The sequence below is a fragment of the Chrysemys picta genome, chromosome 4, assembly GCF_011386835.1.
Source record: "Chrysemys picta bellii isolate R12L10 chromosome 4, ASM1138683v2, whole genome shotgun sequence".
NCBI classification, from domain to species: domain Eukaryota; kingdom Metazoa; phylum Chordata; order Testudines; family Emydidae; genus Chrysemys; species Chrysemys picta.
In genome coordinates, this window is record NC_088794.1 from 133,226,568 (window position 1) to 133,244,635 (window position 18,068).

Below are 18,068 nucleotides of genomic sequence, written 5' to 3' on the forward strand. Positions count from 1 at the left end.
AGGAAATTAAGTTGGTTTGGCATGATTTGTTTTTGAAAAATCCATGCTTGACTATTCCTTATAGCCCTGTTATCCTCCAGGTGCTTACAAATTGGTTGTTTAATAATTTTTTCCAGTATCTTTCCAGGTTTAGAAGTTAGGCTGACTGGTCTATAATTCCTCCTTGTTCCCCTTTTTAAAGATAGGCACTATGTTTTCCCTTCCCCACTCTTCTGGGACCTCTCCCATCCTCCACGAGTTCTCCAAGATTGCTTCAGCTAGTTCCGTATGTACCGTAGGACGAATTAAATCAGGCCCTTGATGACTTGAATACACCTAACTTATCTAAATATTCGTTAATCTGTTATTTCCCTATTTTGGCTTGCATTCCTTCCCATGGTTAATATTAATTGTATTAAGTATCTGGTGTTCTTTAACCTCCTTAGTGAAGACTAAAGCAAAATAGGCATTAAGCACCTCATCTTTCTGATGTCATCAGTTATTAGCTCTCCTTCCCCGCTATGTAGAGGACCTACACTTTTCTTCATCTTTCTTTTGCGCCCAACTTTTTATTGTTTTTGATGTCTTTTGCCATCTGTAACTCATTTTGTGCCTTAACCTTTCTGATTTTGTTCCTACATACTTGTGCTGTTCTCTGGTACTCCTTAGCAATTTGACCATGTTTCCACTTTTTTGTAGGAATCCTTTTTGATTTTCAGGTCATTAAAGAGGTCCTGATGCAGCCATATTGGCCTCTTACTATTCTTCCTCTTTCCTTTGCATCAGAATAGTTTGCAATTGTGCCTTTAATACAGTCTCCTTGAGAAACTGCCAGCTCTCCCAAGCTCCTTTTTATCTTAGATTTTCTTCCCATGGGACCTTACCTACCAGTTTTCTGAGTTTGTTAAAGTCTGCCTTTTTGAAGTCCATTGTCCTTATTCTGCTGCTCTCACTCCTTCCTTTCCTTAGAATTATGAAATCTATCATTTCACGATCACTTTCACACAAATTGTCTTTCACCTTCAGATTTGCTACCAATTCCTCCCTGTTGGTCAGAATCAATTTTAAAATGGGCTCCCCCTCCTGCTTACTTCCTTCACTTTCTGAAACAAAAAGTTGTCCCCGATATATTCCAAGAACTTATTGGAAATTTTGTGGTTTGCTGGATTACTTTCCCAACAGAGTCTGGGTAGTTAAAATTCTCCATTACTACCAGGTCTTGTGTTTCGGATATTTGTTGTTTGTTTTTAGAAATGCCTCATCCTCCACCTCTTCCTGATTTGGTGCTCTATAGTCGACCCCCAATTGTGACATCACCCCTATTTTTTAATCCTTTTATTTTTACCTTGAGACTAACTGGTCTGCCTCCCCACCTCCTTCTGTATCTCAGAACAAATGCATATATCTATGTATAAAGCAACCCCTTCTTCCTTTTTTCCCTGCCTGTCCTTTCTGAACAAGATGTATTCCTCTATACCAATATTCCAGTCATGAGACTTATCCCACCAAGTCTCCATGATGCCAATTAAGTCATAATTTAGCTTATGTACTAATATTTGCACTTCTTCCTGTTTATTCTCCATTCTCCTCACATATGTGGACAGACATCTTAAAATGTTAATCAGATTCCCCCGCTGATTCACTGGGCAAAGATGCTCTTTCCTCTCTTGGTCAGGTGGACCCCATCTCTTCCCAGCAGACCATGATCAAAGAAGTAAAAGGAATAGCATCCCATGGTCAAAGAAGTCAAAGCTCTCCCATCGTTACCATCCATGCATTCATCTCCAGGATGCACGTATTCCTGCCTGGGCCCTTACTCTCAATGGGGAGGATAGATGAGAACGCCACCTGTGCTTCTGACTCCTTAATCCTAGCTCCCAGAGCCCTCTAGTCACCGCTAATCTGGTTGGACCTGGCATTATCATGGAGGAGTTCATGGCCACATACACAGGCAAAGGTTCCCCTCATATTTGGTCACAATAAAGTTGCAAGAGATATGACTTATCTTATTCTGTGTTAAAATCTTTGTCAAGGAGCACTAAGCGGAAAGTGCCCAGAGCAGAAAATGGCTCTAATTCCTCCTTCCAGCCTAAGCAATAAGTGTGACTGTAATGAGTGTCCTGCCCAGAAGTAGGTGGGCACATATATGGCTACATTCAACATCAACATGTTGATATAGCAGGGGAGTGCAGAAGAAATATGACATGGAGCTCCAGACTCTACCACATCCCTTCTTCAGGAGACGGCAAATGCCAGACTTTTTTACAAGGAATTTTGCACTTCCTGAAACTAGGGGTAGTAGAAGCTGTTCTTCAAGTCAAAAGGGTGTTTAAGGTTCTTCTGTTTTCTTCATACAGCAGGAGGAGTTTGGGCTCAGGGAGTTGAACCAGTATTTATTTTGGTTGGGTTCAGTTGTGTTCAGGTTCAGTTCCAGTTCAGACCACCTAAATAAATAAATAATGGTTTGGTTATTGGTTTGAACCCATTGAGATCAAATTTCAATCTTAGTGGATGTAAATTCAAAAGAGTGGAAATTTAAAATTGATACTGTCTCGATTTTTGACCTTTTTATTTATTTTTTTAACTTTAACTTAACACATAAACACAAAGGCCTGGTCTACACGGGGCGGGGATCGACCTAAGATACGCAACTTCAGTAATGAGAATAGTGTAGCTGAAGTCGACTTATCTTAGGTCGACTTACCTCACGTCCTCACGGTGCGGGGTCGACTGCCACCACTCCCCCATCAACTCTGCTTCCGCCTCTCACCGCGGTGGAGTACAGGAGTCGACGGCAGAGCGATTGGGGATAAAATAAATAAAAATTAAATTAATGGAGATATCCTGTCTCCTAGAAGTGGAAGGGACCTTGAAAGGTCATCGAGTCCAGCCCCCTGCCTTCACTAGCAGGACTAAGTACTGATTTTTGCCCCAGATCCCTAAGTGGCCCCCTCAAGGATTGAGCTCACAACCCTGGGTTTAGCAGGCCAATGCTCCAACCACTGAGCTATCCCTCTCCCGATCCAGCAGTGTAGACGTACCCTAAGAAAACTCAAGTAGTCAAATAAACACGATTATTATTTATGAACAGTTTATATGAGTGAACTAAAATAACGTCTTCTAATATTTGCTCTTTCATATTGGACCTCTGTGGTGAAAGGATAAATTAGAGTTTGGGACATGTACCCTGCTTCAAATAGAGCAACTGAAGGGAGAGCTGCACCAGGGGTTGAGGATGGATGGGGAGAAGGGTTGGGTAGTAGTTACATTTTTTTCTTGGTCTTGAAGAGTTACTGTTAACCTCTGGAACCAGGAACATTCCACCTCTTTTATCACTAGGTATGATGCTCAGAGATGGTTGATCTGTGTGGCCCTTTGCTGCCTTATGTGGTGTGCAGGCACTTCCTAAACTTCCCCTCTCCCTCCCTATTTCCTACCAGTGGTCCCCAAACTGTGGGCCATGCCCCTGTAGGGGGGGCATTTCAAGGCCTGGGCCAGCCACCATGAGGGGAGGGGAGGGAATGCCACCCAACCTCGCTCTGCCCCCAGCCGCAGCTTGGGCCACAGCTCCGCTCCTGTCTGCAGTTCCCGTCCCTGATTGTGGCCCCCGCTCCCGGCCCTGGCTCTCAGCTGCAGCTCCGGCCCCGCTCCTGGCCGCAGCTCCCAACCACGCTTCTTGCAGGGGGAACAGACAGGTTCCATTACGGGTAACGGGGGAGGGAGGGGTGACAGCAAAAGTTTGGGGACCACTGATCTTGACTCTCTCCTTCTTCCCTGGTTTCAGTATAAAATATATTGTACTAAAGTGCAAACTACTTATTTTTGATTTGTTTGAGGGCATGGAGACTCTAAATGTTTTGAGGAGTATCAAATAATATCCTGGTCATTAATTTCCTTCTCCCAACATTACACAGACACCTCTCTTTTGCTCTTTTTTTGGAATATCTCAATCATACCATTTAATTTGTATTTTAGGTAAATATGCTTGATCCTAAGATAAGCCTTTTAATGATGTTTGCCAGCAATTAAGGGATTTTGCAGAAGTTTCGCCTGATTCAGGAGACCCATTACTCTTGTTATGCCTCTAGTTAACAGATCCACTTGTATGAATAAGTAAATTATCTGTCTGAAACATCCCCTTTTTCAGTGAAAGACTTAATGACTTTTTTTTTTTTTAAAGACCCCCTTCCCCTGACTGAAATTAGAGGTGATGGTGGAAATCAAATTTCTGGTAGAAGAGTTTACAGAAAAGCCCCAGAGACTGGAGACTTCGCATATTGCACCATATTCGTTCTTTTGAAAGAGCCCAATTTCAGGGAATCATAACTTAAAAATGATTTTAAGTCATTTAAAGCTGCCTCTTTGTTTTTGTTAATTTGCACAAACTTCAAGTGGATTTCAATTGTTGAGGACTCCTCCTCCTCCGTGCTTTTCCTCCTTTTTTTAGGCCAAGGTACTCCTATTTCTTTCAAGTGTTATTTTATCAACCTAGGGGATTATTGTCTTCCCACACATTGACTTTTATTTAATTAGTTATTGATTTTTGATGGTATATGTCTTCTACCTCTCCCAGCATTTTCTACATTTCTTATTTCTGGCTTTTATTTTATAAATTGCTCTTTAGAATATCCTTTCTCTCCTCAGTCCAATATCTTTCCTCCTTTTAAACCAACCCTAATATTTTTCCCCTTCCAAAATTAAGGTCTTGAAGAGAATTACTACGTCTTTATTTTCTTTCCAAATGAAGTTGTTTAAACTAACTTAGCTTCAGTAAAGATATTTTGTCCTTTGATTGCAAATGATTTTTTTGTGTGGCTCAAACCATGAGTGAAGCTACACAGGCACTGGTGTTTTCCTGTTTTTCAGTGAGGCTGTTATAAAACACTAGAATTTGTTTGACAGAGATAGTCAGTCAAAAAATCTAGATTCCACATGTCACTCAAAGTATGTTCTCTAAAGATCAAAGTGAGTGTAAATATGATTCATGATTATTTTAACCAGCTCTCTAGTGATGGCTTTAATCGGGCTTAGCCGTTGGTCTTGTGGAGCCCTAATGCAAAGTGATGAGATACCACATGTAGCTTTCATATCGATTGCTGTTTCACCTGCTTACGACACGACCTAACTGTAAATGCTCCTCTTTGGCTGTTGGCTGTTCCAAAACTTTTGATGCCCCAAGTCAGGCAATACTAGCACGGCTGTGATTGCAAATACAAGACTGCCCCATATTAAATGTGCAACCTTTTTGTAACTGCAGCTCTGGTCCTCACTTGACTGCTTTATTGTGCCCCTGGCGCACTACTTAACTTCCATGCTGATGCACTAGCAGAGCTTTTGCCTATTAATCTTTGTAAAGAGTACTGAGGCTGGTATGCCTGAACAAAGAGAGAAAATGTGAATTCTCTTACATTGATGTAGCATGCATAGGGTGAGGGTGGAGGGAAGCTAAAGAAAGTGAGTACATTGAGGAGAGGTGTCGGAACTAGGGCTGTCAAATTATTTTTTAAAAATCGCCATTAATTGTGAGATTAAAAAGGAGATTAATCGCGACTTTTTTTAATCACACTGTTAAAATAATAATAGAATGCCAATTTAAATTTATTGTAAATACTTTGGATGTTTTTCTACATTTTCAGTTATAACACAGAATACAAAGTGTACAATGCTCACTTCATACTATTATTTTTGATTACAAATATTTGCACTGTAAAAAAAATAGTGTAACCTACAAGTCAAACCATGTTCTTACTTTCAGGTGACATTGTAAATGGGCAGCGTTATCTTCCGTAAATGTAAATAAACTTGTTGGCTTAGTGATTGGCTGAACAAGAAGTAGGACTAAGTGGACTTAAAGGATCAGAAGTTTTACATTGTTTAGGTTTTCAGTGCAGTTATGTTTTAAAAAAAAAATTCTTCATTTGTAAGTTGCACTTTCATGATAAAGAGATTACATACAGTTTGTATGAGGTAAATTGAAAAATACTATTTCTTTTGTTTACAAATATTTGCACTATATATTATTTTTGATTCTTTTTAAAGTGAGCACTGTACACTTTGTAACTGAAATCAATATATTTGCAAATGTAGAAAAACATCCAAAATATTTATAATAAATTTAAATTGGTATTCTTATTGTTTAACAGTGCGATTAAAACTGATTAATCACGATTAATTTTTTAATCGCGTTAATTTGTGTTGAGTTAATCGCTTGAGTTAACTGATTAATTGACAGCCTTAGTTGGAACCAATGAAACTGCATTGCTTTAAAGTTAAAATTGGCTTTAGTGATATGTCTTAGCATATTACAAAACAACTAAATTTCACTTTGTATAAATGAAAAAGCAGGACTTATTTACAGAATTCTGCTGTCAAAAAAAACTTGTGAAAATAAGGAAACTAATTTGTCACAAAATTTCTCCTCCTTTGTTCCACCAAGACCTGGTGGTTGTGGTATTTTGTTTTGAGTACAGACAGCATGCGTGGTGTTGTACAGGACCTAGAACAGCCCTTCCCCAAAGAGTTTACAACTTAGAGTTCACTGACAGTACTGTATAGAGAGAGTACATCAGTTGTCAGGTGATTATAGTCCAGTCATTAGGTAGAGCTGTCATTTTGATTTCTATTTTTGTTTTTAAATCTAGTTTTGTTACAGGCTCAGCCCTTTGGTATGGTGTTTGTTTTGTTGGGAGTAAAAAGTCATTTTAACTAAAATATGCACAAATTGCTTTCATGAATTCTGAGAAACAAGGAAAATATCTTTAAAATGTTTTCTAGGGTTTCAATTAATTTGGAAGAATAGGGAACTTGAGTTCCAATCACCACCTGTTACATAAAAAATAGTCTTTTTTTTCTCCTGACATACCCCTTTTCTAGACGTATGTTGATAGTTAAGGTTGGTGCTGCTAGACCTTAATATTTACATTATATTAGAGAGCATTTTTAGGGGCAAATATAAGCAGCATAATGCATTTAGTTTTCTGAATGCCATCCCTATGTGTGGGAGGAGTAAGAAGCGATAAGGAGAAATGATCTTTCAAATATTTGCTTTTAAGGGGTACTGTCAAGTTAATTCTTACGTTGTAAATAAATGTTTACCTACTGTATATCGCTAACAATACATTTTAATGGGCTTAAATTACAGCAGCGGAGATCTAGGTTAGACGTTAGGAAAAACTTCCTAACTGTAAGTGTTCTTAAGCACTGGAACATATTACCTAGGGAGGTTGTGTAATCCCTGTCATTGGAGGTTTTTAAGAACAGGTTAGACAAATACCTGCCAGAGATGGTAGATGTACTAAATTCTGACTCAGTGCAAGGCACTAGGTTAGACGACCCATTGAGGTCCGTTCCAGTTCTGTTTCTATGATTTTAATAAAAGTGAAAAGCTTAAAAATTCATTCTACTTGTTACTATAATTTTTTTTCTTAGCTTGGACAGTCAATTTTGAGTTTCACTTGTTTATACACAGTATGGTTTTCAGGTTCTTAGTAGTGCAATGTTTGGATTTCAGTATTTTTAAACAAACATGGTTATTGGAATTTTGAAAAGTGAAATAATGTTGAATTTTTATAAAATCTTGTTTTTACAACAGGTTATATTTTAGATTAAATTTTAAGATGCCTATCTTTCATCTTAATAAGGATATAAGGAGGAGGAATGAGGTATAAAAGAAGAATTTTATCTTAACAGAAAACTTTACAAAGTTTTCCATAAAGTGTCTACCTAACTGCTTACTAAAGTGATTAATTTATTTGGTATGTATTGATTTATTTGGTATAAATAATTAGGAGGTACAGCATTGAAATTTAATGTTTCATGCTAGATTTAATTACAGTAATGCAGTAAAGTACGTGTACTTAAAAATGTCAGATATATGGCAATTGAAAATTAACATTGTAAAAAGATATTGCTCTTACTATGCAATGAAATCAACCACTGATTGAATCACACTATTAATATGATATGAGTATTAATGAGAACTTTTATTTTGCGATTCAGTGGCAATTGTTTTTGGAGAAAATGTCTAAACTTTTGCATTTTCAGCACAAGTACATGTACCATGCCTAGCACCTTATACATGTATACCGTATGTTGTACACATTATACGCAAAGCTCTAAGTGCCAACAGTAAAATCATCATGGGTGAAAGTTTTCAGTAATTTGTTCAAGCTCCTTTGTCAAGATAAGTTTGTTTACTCTGCAGGCTTAGCTCATGAGAGTGTGCTGAGAAAAGGGCTCTCTGTTTAAAATTACTGATGAATGGAGGCACAAGAGAAAGCATAAAAATGTACAAGCTTAATGCAGTGACAGCCACACAGAAACCTTTTTTGATTTGCAGCTTTTTAGTGTCATTTTAAGTTGCTGCTATTAGCCAATCAGATTTCTCCTGACTGCTTACATCACTAACTAGCCAGTTCCCTCCAGCTGCAGAGAGCTTCAGTTTCTTTTTTTTAAACTAAAATGGAGGCTGGTTTCTTGCCTTAAGGAGTACATTGCCTTTCCTGCTGAAGCCTAGATGTTGACATGTAATAAAGCTGGCAGCAGGATGGTGGTTGATGCAGCCAATTCCAATGGGCCGTTTCAGCCCGTGGCCCTTTTACATATTAGAGGTGAGTTATTGTGTGTTTCAGTGAATTGAAACTGTGTGTGGCTAGCTAATAAATGGCTATTGTGATTTTCAGATAAGGAAAGCAGGAAGTCCTTTGTAGCAGAATCTATTCTGTTTTGATGCATACTCAGTATAATTGTGGAATATGGAAATCAGTTTTATATTAAATGCTATTTGGAGAATTTAAAAATTCGGAGAAGCATCGCTTGTATAGTTAAAAGCAGGTTTTACTGCTTTCTACTGTGACTCTCCCATCCCCCTTTCTAGCTTTGCTGATGTCAAAGGATGTGAAGTCACTACCCCAGAAAGGTATTGGGTTGGGGGCAGGGCAGAGCTAAGTTATCGGTACACAGTTTGTGTAGCATAATGTAAGTGTTCAGAGTGCTGCAATGCTTTTTCTGTGTGAACAAACTAGAATGCCTCTAAAATCACTACAGATAGTAACTGAACTAGGAAGTCCTCTGGAAAAATACCCAGAATTATAATGAAAATATCTAGTATTTATTCAAAAATCACTTCCTAGAAGTGTGTGTGGTTTTGTTGTTGTTGTTTTACTTTAACAAACAAGTTTTGTGAAAATTGGCTTTTGTAATTTGAATATTAAATATTTTTTAGTTGTTGAGTATATAGTCTGGGATTCATAGAATAGGAATGTATTGTAAATTTACATTTTTTACCAAGTTTCTAAATCTGAAACAAAATTAGGTATGGTGTTTAGGTAGGGAAAAAATTACATACTATATCTTGCAATTACTAATGCCTGGCATTGCTATATTTCTGGTTTTTAAAAGCAGTAAAATACCTTAGCAGGTTAAAATGTTTTTTTTTTTTTTAATGTCCATTCTCTTTCATTGACTTTGTTTTTATAACTCTTTTCTTGAGTCCAAAACATTTATTGGATGTGGTGGGGACAACTTGAACAACTGCGTTCAACCTTTATCAAAGATACAGAGCTGAAATTGTATTGCATCAACTAGTCTTTTCAGCTTTTTGTGGTATAAGCTAAATTGTTCAGATGCATACTGTACATAGATTTCCTGTATTGAAAACATTTTGCTATAATGGCCAAAGAATTCCTGCTGGAAAGCCTGGATCCCTGATTTAAACAGTAGAATCTGATCTCTAATAGAGCAAAATTATAATTCCTTGTGATACCTTTTAAAAGGTTAGTATCACCCAGCTGCTTGAAGAGGGATTTGGATGTATTCCAAGAGACCATAATATTGGCTTGTGGATTGGGGAGTGCTCTACAACACTGGTTCTCAACCAGGGATACACATATCTTGGGGGGTGCTCAGAGGACTTCTGGGGGTACATCAACTGATCTAGATATTTGCTTAGTTTTACAACAGGTTACAGAAAAAGCACTAGCGAAGTCAATACAAACTAAAATTTCATACAGTGTATACTGCTCTATATACTATACACTGAAATGTAAATAGTCTTTATATTCCAATTGATTTATTTTATAATTATATGGTAAAAATGAGACGTAAGGAAGTTTTCAGTAATAGTGTGCTGTGACACTTTTTTATGTCTGATTTTGTAAGCAAGCAGTTTTTGAGAGGTGAAACTTGGGGGATACTCAAGACAAATCAGACTCCTGAAAGGGGTACAGTAGTCTGTAAGGTTGAGAACCACTGCCCTACAAGACGTTTTATCCATTGAGTGAGAGCAGGGACTCTGCCCATAATCAAAGGAATACAAGCCAAAGTGACTGAAAGCAGACCTTCTCCGTCCCCCCCCACACCCTCCCCACCCCAAAAAAAGTACTCTGTCAAGTTCCCCTAATTTCTCCAACAAAATGTGCTGAATTTTTTGGTTCACTGAAGCTTACAAAACTTAAGATGAATTTTTTAAAAAGGCTCCAGAGGTGAGATCCTAGCAATGACAGGCCAGTAAGCCTAACTTCAGTACCAGGCAAATTGATTGAAATTATAACAGAACAGCATTATCAGATGAATATGATATGTTGGGGAAGAGTCAGCATGGCTTTTTTAAAGGGAGATCATGCCTCAGCAATCTGTTAGAATTCTTTGGGGGTGTCAACAAGCATGCGTACAAGGACTAATCCTATTGATATAGTATACTTGGACTTCCAGAAAGCCTTCGGTTTGGGACTTCGTCAAAGGCTCTTAAGCAAAGTAAGTAGTCATGAGAAGAGGGAAGGTCCTCTCATGGATCAGTAGCTGGTTAAAAGATAGGAAACAAACAAGAATAAATGGTCAATTTTCATGACGGATATTAGCCAACATGGTCAGGGAAGCTACCCCATGCTCTAGGTGTCCCTAAATCTTTGACTGCTAGGAGCTGGGAATGGACATTAGGGAATGGATCACTTGATAATTGCATTGTTCTGTTCCTTCCCTCTGAAGCATCTGGCACTGGCCACTTTTGGAAGCCAGGATACTGGGCTAGATGGACCATTGGTCTGACCCTGTCTGGCCATTCTTATGTTCTTAATTCAAAATTGGAAGGTTTATTGAATTAGATTACTTATTATGATATTAAGTTCAGTGCCTCAAGGCTTGTAGGTATTTCCATAGTCTAAATGATAGATTATTATGATCATGTCACACTTTTCCTAAACATTAAATTTTCAATGCGTTGCAGAATGTTGTATTGACAAAAGGTACAGGTTGGTGCTTTTTTGGGGTGAGGGTGAAGGTGGAGTGAAGTTACAGGAGGTTCTGGCAGGTCGGAACAGATAAAATTTTGGCACTAGGAAGTGGGATACATCTCTTTCCCTTGTGAATAGAAACAGAAGGACTTACAGTTTTGGGGAGCAGGTGGAGTTCAACAACTTTGACAGATGATAGCTGTCTGACTGCCCTGATATCCAGGATTTTCTCCACCATTGATGGAGGAAAGCATCAGGAGCAGCATATTTATATTGAAATCAGCAACGAATGCTAAGTATCAGTTTTGAAGCCTAATGAAAACATTTAAATGTGAATACTTTGAGACAAACTGGGGAGCTCACGCCTCTCTTACAGCTACTGTTCTAGAAGATGTTCTGTTGCAGAGATGAGATGACACTGCACTGGATTAAGTTTGGCTTGTAATGGGGATGTTTTCTTTGCATCTGTAAAGGATATTTTAAATATTAGTACACTAGTACAGAATTCTGCAGCAAAGGGCGTGTTTTGTGGTGGATTCTGTGGCTTCAGTTTTTTAGTTTTTTTCCTAGCTAAACATAAGAGGGAGTCCCAAGCAGAGTCAAAGGAGAACCCTGTTTGAAATCCCAGTATACCCTGTCAGGTTTGGAGGGGAAGAGGTGGGGCAAGGGCTGGGCTTTTTGCTAGGATGCCCCTTGATTTTGCTGGTGAGTTATTTTTGGCATCTGCTAGAGCTGATTGAAACTTGGAATTTCTGTTCTATAGGAAATTTCAACACTTCCAAAATTGCTTATTTTCCCAAATTGGAATGAAATTCTGAAATTTCCCTTTGAACAAAATTTCCCACAAAACAGCCTTAAGTGAAGTGCCTTGTTTTGACTTTATTATAATTCATTATATAAATGGCATAATATAAACTATATTTTATAGCATAAATAATACAAAAGTTCAAACAAAAGTGCTTTGACTTTATAAAAAATGTTTTGATGATTTTGTCAAAGTTAGGTAGAATCAATATGTTCCTATAAAATGTTTTGATTTAATCAAATCATTGTTTTCTGCCAGAAAACTTATTTTCAGAAAATGTTTGACACACTCTAGCAGGTTGCTTTTGACTACCCATTATCCGGTAAATATTTTAAGCTATGATAATAGGTATTTATCTTAAATAAAAACAGTATAGTGTGTGTTTGTGCACATTAATTTATATTTTCATAAAACTCATATAGTGAGTATTTGCTAAACATGCTTGTGGAAAATATTTAAAGATAAAAATGCACTTCCATTTTTTACTTCGTTTTTTTAAAATTTCCACCTTAGAGGAGAAAAGAGATCTACTAATGCTAACGGCAGATATTTTCTATAAATAGCTTAAACAAGAGTTATGAAAACTAGGAAGAGTTCTCATTCTCTCCCCCTCCCCACTGCAAACAGAAGTCTCGCTTTAAAGTCATGTCTGTACTAGGAAAGCTTGTAAGCACTTTTCTGCACAGATGCAGAAAATGATAGCTGTAGTATAGACAGAATGCAGGCATTTTTGGAGAAATATGGATTCTGTTTTTTAGTGTGGACAACAGCCTATCAGCTTCCACTGATACAGGAAGAATGCTTACCAATATTTCCACTGTAGATGTATCCATCCATCCTTCTCTGCACTAGCATTTCTGGAGAAATCTCCCACAATTGCATTGCGACTAGTGTAGCTTCACAAATGGTAACACAAGAGACGGTGCTAGTATAAACTGGGGGCACAGTCATTTTTACCACCATGTTTCTAGATCTGCTCTGAGGTGCACTGGTGGAAAAACAATAGTGGGAAAGATTCCCCCCAAAAACCCTGTTCAATTTGACTGTTCTTGCAGGATTCCCCCCGCCCTTCACCAGCCCGCTGGAATTTCCATTTTGAACCAGCTAAAGTACTTTGTGTTCTCAAAGTTTGACTCCCCCCCCCCCCCCCACCCCCCACCCCCAAAAGCAGCAGCAAGTTCTGAAAGATTTGGTGAAGGATTTTTTTCTCTTAAGTTAATTTAGGTTTTGTGACAGATGCTGTATTGACATATATTGGAAGTTCTCTTTCTGCAGAAGAGGCACAGTATAGCCAATAGCAGTGCCAATTTTTCCTCTTCTGCATTGACCTGCCAGTATGTCTCACCTCTGACTTGGAAGTCCCCTCTATTCGACACTGGTGAGGCCACACCTGGAGTCTTGCATCCAGTTTTGGTCCCCCACTACAGAAGGGATGTGGACAAATTGGAGAGTGTCCAGCAGAGGGCAACGAAAATGATTAGGGGGCTGGGGGACATGACTTACGAGTAGAGGCTGAGGGAACTGGGGTTATTTAGTCTGCAGAAGAGAAGAGTGAGGGGGGGTTCCATAGAGGATGGAGCTAGGCTGTTCTCAGTGGTGGCAGATGACAGAACAAGAAGCAATGGTCTCAAGTTGCAGTGAGTGAGGTCTGGGTTGGATATTAGGAAACATTATTTCACTAGGAGGGTGGTGAAGCACTGGAATGGGTTACCTAGAGAGGTAGTGGAATCTCCATCCTTAGAGGTTTTTAAGGCCCGGCTTGACAAAGCCTTGGCTGGGATGATTTAGTTGGTGTTGGTACTGCTTTGAGCAGGGGATTAGACTAGATGACCTCCTGAGGTCTCTTCCAACCCTAACCTATGATTTGTAGGTGAGGATCATACTCTATACCTGCTTATTGCTTGGCGTCTCTACAGAATGCCAACAAGAATGCCAGATGTAATGGTGTCTTTGTGATGTAAGTATGTGTCCATGAGCATTTGGACTGTTTGCATTTTGATAGCTCCCAGGGGACCCAATCAAGATCAGGGCCCCATTGTATGAGGTGTATGTACAAAGAGTTCAGTTGAGATACGGCACCAAACATTTGTCATATGGTGGTCTCTAAACTTGGGCTGTCTTTGAACTACTGACCTTGAGGTGGATGGTTATTCAATCTCCATAAGTACTGAAGGATCTTAAGGCAAACAAATGCTTTCTAGATGTAATATATAATACATTTACTTGTATAATTTCATATTGCTGTTACTATAGAATGCTAAAAGATCACACTCTTGGGTCCCTTTGACAGTGAACAAACATAGGAAGTATGCTATGCAATAAATGCATTAGATGATAGCCAATTAATCTTTCAGTCTTAGTATATGTAACTAATTCCTTAAAAGAAAGCTTCACCATTGTTCAAAAATTCCTGAATAAGCATACTTATTCTTAAAACAAATTGACACTTCAAAAGAGGCACATTTTTATTTAACAAAACTTGTTAAAGAACTCTTCACACTTCATCGAATGAGAATAACAGAAATTCAAGAGCCAAATTTAAAAAGTAGTATGGTTCTAGTTCTCACGCAGAAAAACAAATCTCTTAATTGCATGCAAGACCAAAGGGTGCCCTGACCTCACCATCAACTGATTAAAAAAAGTCTGTTCATGTTTCTGAAGGTCATTTTCAAAGTATAGTGCTCTTACTATAAACTGACCTTTCTTTTTTCCTGCAGGTACCAAGGCAGGATATTTAAATTAAGGCAGGTATTCAGTGCCTATGAGTGCATTTAATGCGGTGATGTCTTCTGCGCTAACTGTTAACCAATTTCTTTACTACTTATTTACATGAAACTACCACCTAGTTAGAATGTAATGAAGCAGATTAATGGCTGCAGTGCACTGGTCTGCGGTTAAAGCCACTGCAAATATGCGTCTAAGAAAGGCGTTAAATAATGCATATAAATTAGGAACACAGAATATGGTTGGGTATTACTGTTGAAGATAGAGCAATTGAAATTTTAATATGGTGAATGGGGGACTACTTCTTGGTTAAAAAATACCTAGGAAAAAGTATCCAGAAAAGCAGCCAATTTTTGGTTTAAAGAAAGTGTTACCTGAGAGAACAATATCCAGGAATTTGCACACTGCTTGTAGGTTTTTTTGCTTTTCTCATGCATTGAAGTGTAAAGTGAATCTTTTTCCTACTTTTACTTCCTGCCACAATCTGAGACTCCATGCAGTCAGATCAGAATTATTGTCTGCTGTTTTGAAATTGCAAGTTATTTCTAAAGCATTGCTATTTGGAGTTTTAGGTGTGTTTTTTTTCTAGAAAATATTACTTGTTTGATCTGAAATCAAGCGATATAAAGTGTTTCTTTTTGGCATTGAAGGGAAATGATCACTGAACGTTACTGGCTTACTCATATTAGCTTACCATATTGCAAAGAATTTTTTTGTGTGATCAGAGTTGTACACTGTATTCCAGATGAGGTTTTTCCAGTGCCTTATACTATAGCATTAATGCCTGCCTCTCTCTACTACAAATGCCTTGCTTGATGCTTCCTAGGATTGCCTTTGCCTTTTTCTCAGCTGGAATCACATTGGTGGCTTATAGTAATCCTCTGATCGACCAACACACCCAAGTCGCTCTCCTTCTCTATCTCTTCCAACTAGTGAGCCCCCGTTTATAAGAAATTCTCACTAGACCATAAGTGCATGATCTTGTACTTTGTACTATTACACTTCCATCCCATTTCTGTTATTCCAGTCTTCAAGATTATCCCGATCTTTCTATATAATATTCCAGTGCTCCAACCTATTGAAAATGCCTACCAACTTTGTATCATCAGCAAACTTCTTTAGCACGTGCCTACTTTTTGTGCGAAGGTCATAAATAAAAATATTAAATAACATTGGTCCCAAGATCAATTCTTGATGAACTCCACTAGCAACCTCTCTCCAGTCTGATAGTTCATCTTTCAGCACAGCCTGTTGCCTTTTCCTCTTCAGCCAGTTCCTTAAGCAGCTTACAATTCTTGTACTGATCCTGATCTTCTCTTATTTAACTAACGGTTTCCCATGGGGGGCCATGTTAGATGCTTTACTTGAAGTCCAAATGTATTAGATCTACTGAATTTCCCTTAACTAAAATTTAAATTATGTCCTCAAAGATGGATATCAGATTAGTCTGGCATAATCTACCTTTGGTAATCGCATGTTGCACTGCATCCCCTTTTCTGTTTACCTCCATGAATTTAACTGTTCTTCTTTGAAAATTTGTTCAAAAGTCTTGTATGCTAATGAGGTCAGATTGATGTGTCTGTAGTTGTCTGGATCACTTTTTTCCCCCTTTCTTAAATATAGATAAGACATTAGCTATTCTTCAATCAGATGGTACCACCCCAAATGTGTAGATTTATTGGAAATCTGTGCCTCCAGGCTAGCAATCTCATGTGCCAGTTCTTTCAGTATTCTGGGATGGAAATTATCCAGTCCCCCTAAATTGAGAACATTAAACTCTTAAGTTTTTCTTCAACTTCAGATGTGGTAATTTTCTTTTCTGTGCACTCACTTCCGTCCACCATCCTGCCTTCCTGCACATGTTCGATATTAGCATACTTATTGAAAACAGAGGCAAAGTGTTCATTTAGTTTAGGGCCATACCTAGAGGATCTTTAATCTTCCCATCCATGCTGCAGAGTGGTCCAACCTCATCCTTCCTCATTCTCTTGTTATTTATATAATTAAAACCCCTCTTATTATTTATTTTAATTTCCTTGAATGAAACCTGTAATCTGTTAGTGTGAATGTTTATTCTTTGACATTTATTCTGACGTCAGAAAAATATTTTTGCACAATAGTTGGTAGTGAAATTTGTCTTGTTTATGATTAGACTATAGTGTTATCCGTTTTCTGATAATGTTTTTCATTTCTGATCCTCTTCAAAGCTCTTTACTGATTTCATCTGCAGCATAAGTAGCTAGTTCTCTCCATAGGCTACTAAATGCAGTGCTCCTTGTTGAAACTGTGTATTTTAAACCATATAGTCTTCATCATTGACTTTTTTTTATACAGAGCAGCAAATCCTTCCTCACGCTGAGGGGGGAAAAGGTGATATAGCAAGATAAAATCCAGAGATGTGCACATTTTAACTCTTCGGTCACTGTTTGGTTTTTTTGGTTTTCTTAGGGCAGCTGCTTAATTCCCATTTCAGTTTTTTTATTTGCAAGATTTTTTAAATAAAAATGTATTCTCTGTCCTGAGTACTAATTACCACACAGTACTAAAAGCCTTGAACATAAATAAAGTTTAATACTACATTGAGGGGGTCTTAAAGGTACAACATTTAAGAACTAATGTTTCAGAAACTTTTATATGATCATTCAGTGTTTACTTATGCCCCTCTCTCCCTAAAGTTAGAAAAGTATTAGTTCAGGCATACATTATGAATTATGAAGAAACCTAGATAACTCACACTTTAGATGTGTGGATAGTGATTAAAACAAATCTGTATCCATTTTGATCAGTGCAGTGTTATGAAAGTTCAAACTACAGGAAACATCTCTTAGTACAATTTGCAAATTTCATTTGAAACAAAATTGTTAATTTAAATCAGAATTTTTGACTCTGTTTGTGAAGTCCACAATATGGTTGAGAAGCAACCGTTTTGCGCTAGGCTTCAATTCTTTTGGCACTGGAGATATAAACCATTTTCCTTACTGATGGAACTACCTGAGTTTTATGCGTTAAACATTGTGTTTAAATATTAAATGGTGAATGAAGATTTCCAACACCTAAATTGGTATAAAAGCCAGATAAAAACCTGATTTATAATTTAATTTTAGGCTCCTGTACAGCTGCTGTTGCAGATGTCTACTTCAGTGAAGCATTTTTCATTGGGTAGTTTTATGGTAGAAGGTTTTTAATTTGCACTTTTCTATCAAGCCATCTACTGTGTATTCTTAAAAGTCGTCCAAAACATCAAAGAATCATAGAATATCAGGGTTGGAAGGGACCTCAGGAAGTCATTTAGTCCAATCCCCTGCTCAAAGCAGGACCAATTCCCAACTAAA

General features: G+C 37.9%; 1 protein-coding gene across 5 annotated transcripts in view; it reads left to right on the top strand.

Moving 5' to 3' along the window:
- PPP2R5C (protein phosphatase 2 regulatory subunit B'gamma) overlaps nt 1-18,068 on the top strand; it is a 178,263-nt gene that overhangs the window by 60,788 nt on the left and 99,407 nt on the right. The window contains exon 1 of one of the 5 annotated variants that reach the window (XR_010600756.1): nt 8,392-8,588. The exons of 3 other annotated variants lie outside the window; for them this stretch is intronic. Coding sequence is in view for 1 of the 2 variants with exons in the window: in XM_005285792.3 (XP_005285849.1) it covers nt 8,495-8,588 (94 nt within the window). In the remaining variant the exon portion in view is untranslated. Of the gene's footprint in view, nt 1-8,391; nt 8,589-18,068 lie in introns of those variants that run through there. One more of the 5 variants, XM_005285792.3, reaches the window with a different exon arrangement.